This window comes from Chelonoidis abingdonii, chromosome 1, assembly GCF_003597395.2.
Source record: "Chelonoidis abingdonii isolate Lonesome George chromosome 1, CheloAbing_2.0, whole genome shotgun sequence".
NCBI lineage: Eukaryota > Metazoa > Chordata > Testudines > Testudinidae > Chelonoidis > Chelonoidis abingdonii.
In genome coordinates this window covers 45814572-45819293 of record NC_133769.1, presented here as the reverse complement: position 1 = coordinate 45819293, position 4722 = coordinate 45814572, and the positions used below count along the sequence as shown (strand labels likewise).

At 42.0% G+C, this 4722-nt stretch overlaps 1 protein-coding gene across 1 annotated transcript in view; it reads right to left on the bottom strand.

Annotated features, from left to right (window-relative positions):
* Positions 1-3706: 3706 nt before the first annotated feature.
* AASS (aminoadipate-semialdehyde synthase) overlaps positions 3707-4722 on the bottom strand; it is a 56117-nt gene continuing 55101 nt past the window's right edge. The window contains exon 24 of the mRNA XM_032791694.2: positions 3707-4213. Coding sequence (XP_032647585.1) covers positions 4095-4213 — 119 coding nt within the window. The 3' untranslated portion in view covers positions 3707-4094. The remainder of the gene's footprint in view (positions 4214-4722) is intronic.

Below are 4722 nucleotides of genomic sequence, written 5' to 3'. Positions count from 1 at the left end.
AAAAAAAAAAATTCAGAAATGCAGTTCATGTCATGTGCCCTACACCAAAACCCCGATTTTAACTCCGCCTCTTTGATTACCTTGCTAAGGGGTTCTTGAGGCAGATCACACTGTTATAGCCCTCCCTCAGCCAGCTCAAGGGTCAAGAGGAGCAGTAATAAAACTAAAGGAGAAAGGGAAACTAAAGAAATTGTGTTTTAAATTCTCTAATCCCCAATCAAAGGAATCTCTCAGTAAGATTCCATTACCTTATCCCTCAGCAAGAGTTGTTCTACACAGGTTTTGTACTGGTATTAAAAAAAAAAAAAAAAATACCACACAAAGCAGTTACACTAGACCAAGCCCTACTGTGGAGGCAGTTTGAAGGTGCATTACAGCAGTATATGTTATTCCCTTTCCTTGACAAAAGTAAGCTATGCCAGTACAACTGCAGCCACAGTGCAGCAAGAAAGGGTTGTACTATTTTAAACTGTACCAATATAGTCAAAGCAGTAGAACCTGTGCATGTGGACAAGGCAGCTGATCACCCAGAGTGCTGTCCACCTACCCATGCTAGTACTCCCCCAGCTCAAGGAGCAGTTCGGGTCCATGGAAGTCTGAAGCTAGGACAACAGATCTGGAGGTGGAAATGAGGGGGTGGTGGGAGGTGTAGAAAATGGTAGGTGGTGTTGAGGAGAGAGGGGTTATAATCCACATTGCCAGCTCTACAGAGGTAGTTACAGTTGTGGGGGTGTGGCATGGAAAGTACAACTTTAACTGTGCATTTTCTGGGTTTCTAATGTTTGTGTGGTTGAGTATTTATGCACGTTGATAGGGGCCTTGATCTCACTCACTGCTGCATACAGGCAGACCCCTGTACCCATGCAGAGTCCCACTGAAGGCTGCAGAATCAGAGCCTCTGCAGGAAACCCTGGCTCCACTGAAGTCAAATGGGGGTTGTACCATTGACTTCAACAGGGCCAGAATTTCACCCAGGAGTCTAGTTTAGTCAACAGCTTCTGGACACCCCAAACTGTTCATGGACATGCATTTCTGCAGCTGCAACCATGATATATTTTGTGATTTATGCAAAAAGTATAAACTCCGCTTCAAAAGACATTTATTGTGTACAGAAAACTTCACAAGAGAAGTCCTGGATGTCTATCGATTCTACATGTAGAAATCCAGGCTGTATACAAAATAATCCAATATCAGAAGTTCCCACATTTAAAAAGCAAAAAAAAAATAAAAATTTCACTCCATGCAAAGGTATATTTAAAAATTTAAACAAACCACTACAAAAGTGGCATCTTATTAAATACTGCACCTAGAACATCTAACTCCTGTGAAAATAAATTTATTTTTACCTCAAATCATGAACTTCAATGTTTGCAGCTGATTCCCGCTACCAGACAAGCTGCCTCACTTCCAAAACCAAAAATTACCTCTGGCAGCCCAGCCTGTCAGGGCTGACACACAGTAAACTAGGGAGAAGGGTGCAGTGGGGAAGAACCAAGAAGGAAAGCAGGCAGACTTCCAGAATCAATGGTCAGTATTACAAGAGGGAAGGACAGCTTCACAGGCCAGATGCTGCTCTGGGGAAGTCCTAACTGATTAATGTATTGAATGAATGTTCGCAATGGGTTCTAGGATGAGGCAGAGAGGAAGGTGAACACAGAGACCAGTGTAAAAACAATAGTGCATCCCGGATTCATACTTCTCTGCCTACAATATCTTAAGGCCTTGCGCACCACATAGTCTATTTCTTTTACACTTGTAATTACATTATTCTGACAGGCCAAGTTAAGTGGAAAGAGTAATTCAAAAGTAAACAGACTTAAGAGCTTTTCTCCAAATGACATTTTAACTGCACTATATTTACATCCCAAATACCCTTGCGAATTCCAAGCATGAGTACTTCTTTATGCTATTGCATGCCTTTTAACTGGGGGGAAAAAAAGCAATACATGCTGTAGTTATTAATCCAATGTATAAGTTTCTATTCAGAAACTAGAAACATGGGTTTTGGTGTGGGTTTTTTTGTTTGTTTTTTTTAAAGCACTCTTTATTAACCTGTATATTTATTCTGATTTCCAAGAGCCACAGATCTGGCAGGTATGAAAATGCACATTTTATATTTAAAGCCTGCAAGACTGCCATTTCAAGATTTCACAAGATTTAATGCAGTAGCGAACTAGAGTTTCTGAAATTATAATTGCTTTTATATTACCCTGAGATGTACAAAAATATTATTCATTTATTTTACAACATGATCAATATTTTCTTGGTAGCAAAATGCAAGTTCTGCTTCTGGTACTGATGTTGGTATACATTTGTCAACAACTTAGACCACGACAATGTTTAAAATTAATTCCTGGTTGGAACTCATTAACTAGACATACTTCTGTCATATTAATATGCACATACTAGGTCCACAAAGGGGGTTTAAATGTTAAGCATCACAGTGCTTAATATTTTAGGCACCCTGCTACCTAGTGACTTCCATAGCTAAGTTATGTACCCAGGCTCCCTATACAATGCACGGGGAGAGTTAAGTGCCTAAGAATGGAATCCACAAAAGTCAGCATGCTGAGTGGGGAGTCATGTAAACTAGCCAATGGGAAATGATGATGCAGGGGTATAGCTCAACCCCTACCCCTCAAAGGGAGTTACGTGGCTAACTCCAGGCACCTCTCTCAGTTTAGAATTCACAGGCATGATCCCTTCCCTAGAGTTAGATACCTAAGCCCTTTCTTGCGACAACCAAACAAGGAGGAGGAGCTGTTCCTCTCTTATAACCTTTAGGCCAATGATTAGACACTCACCCAGAATTTAGGAGACCCAGGTTCAGTTCCTCTTCCTGCTAGGAGAGGAGTAGGGCCTTGAACTTCTGTCTCCCCGCTCCCAGGAGAGTGGCCTAACCACCGGGCTGTGGGGTATTCTGGTATGGTTTTCTCTCTGTCTCATGTTCAGGGATGTGCAGAAATTTAACTTTGACTGGGGGGTGGGGGAGAGGGACATTCTGTGCCTCCCCTCCCCTTCCCCCAGCAGGAGCTCCCTCCTCCCCCCTTTCCCCCCCTCTGGCCCCCCTTTTCCCCCCCCCCCCCCCCCCCCCCCCCCAGCTTGCTTTTCCCCTCTCTCCCTCCTCCTGTCCCAGCTCCAGCAGGAGCTTGCTCTCCTCCCAGGAGCCCTAGGGTCTGGAGGAGCTCACTCTCACCACCACCACAGCCCTGGGGCTGGAGGAGTTCTGTGCCCTCACTGATTATTTGGAGGCCCAGGCTCCAGCCTTGTGCACACCTCTGCTCCTGTTGAAGCTGTTCCACGGAGTATAAATAAATCTTCATCAGGCCAGAAAGAATGTGCTTCTGAGAACAGCTACCACATTGGGCCACGCAGGAGACACAGGTGGAAGACGCCTAGCTCATGCCTAAGCCCCAGTGGCACCGGGGCACCTAGACTAAGGCAGCTATTTGCATACTCTGACACATTTTTAGGCACCATGGGAACTTTACCAAAAGCAATTTTTTGTGCCTAGGGATTTTTGGCACATACAGAGTTAGGTGACAGCTGTGTGGGGATTGGTGGATCTAAATTTTGGATTTAGGCACCTAAAGTGGCAGTTAAGGCCCTAAATCCTTTTGTGGACATAACCCTGAGATTTTTCCTAGAATAGAGTTTCATGCTTCTACCAATAACATGCTCTCATTTTCTAAAGATATACACCGTGTTTAAAATTCCTTAGATATCTTCTTTATTAGCAAAAGGTGTATACTACGAATACATCGTTAACATATTATACAGTATAATAATGCATTGTAAGGTATGTTGATGGCAAAAGGCTTTGGGCACTTTATGATGTGACCTGTTTATCCTGAGCAGAGCCAATTGGCTTCTTGAACAGCCCTCTCAGTTTTGATGGGAAAAGTGATACCATTTATACATCTAAATATTCATTAGGCCCACATAAAAGCAGGTAGATAATTTTATAAAGGGCATCATTTGTGCCTCCGTCTGCAGGCACAGTCAGTAGTGGGCCCACAATTGTGTACATAAAACTGTAAACCAAACTGAGATCCTTAAAAAAAAAAAAAAAATCAAGTTTAATCTCTTGTCAGTTATTGTCTGATAATGCTTTGGGTACTACATACAATGCCTTCTGCTCTAATGCGCTCAAGTATTGGTGTATAGATATTCTTTGTCAATGGAATTACCATGCCTTTGGCATCAATTTCACCTGAAAGACAACAAAAGGAAATTACATGACATTTAGACTAACGTGCATATACTAATTTCTGTTGCAGTGTATATCAAGATTTATTGACCTGTTAGGTAAGGTACTGATGCTGCCTGGAGGCGAAAGCAAAGTCAATCTTTATATCAAGAGATACTGAACACAGAACTTTTTGCACATTTCAAAATGTCTCCAGCAAAATATGTGGAAGACTTTCCATTTTTGCCATGAGCGTAATGTGTTAATTTCTTTCCTTTTAAACCAAACTAAAAAGAGCAACATGAAATCAGACTTTGAAAACTTTTCTTCATTTCCAATTAGCCAATAAAGGAACAGATCTGAATATGAGGAATTGCTTAGAGGCTACAATCAATAAGCACATGCTTATTTATATACACAGTCTGGGTTAAAATTAATGCAGGCCTCTGTCATAAACAGATAGCTAAGGGTTAATGTTTCTTTTACCTGTAAAGGGTTAACAAAGGGAACCAAACACCTGACCAGAGGACCAA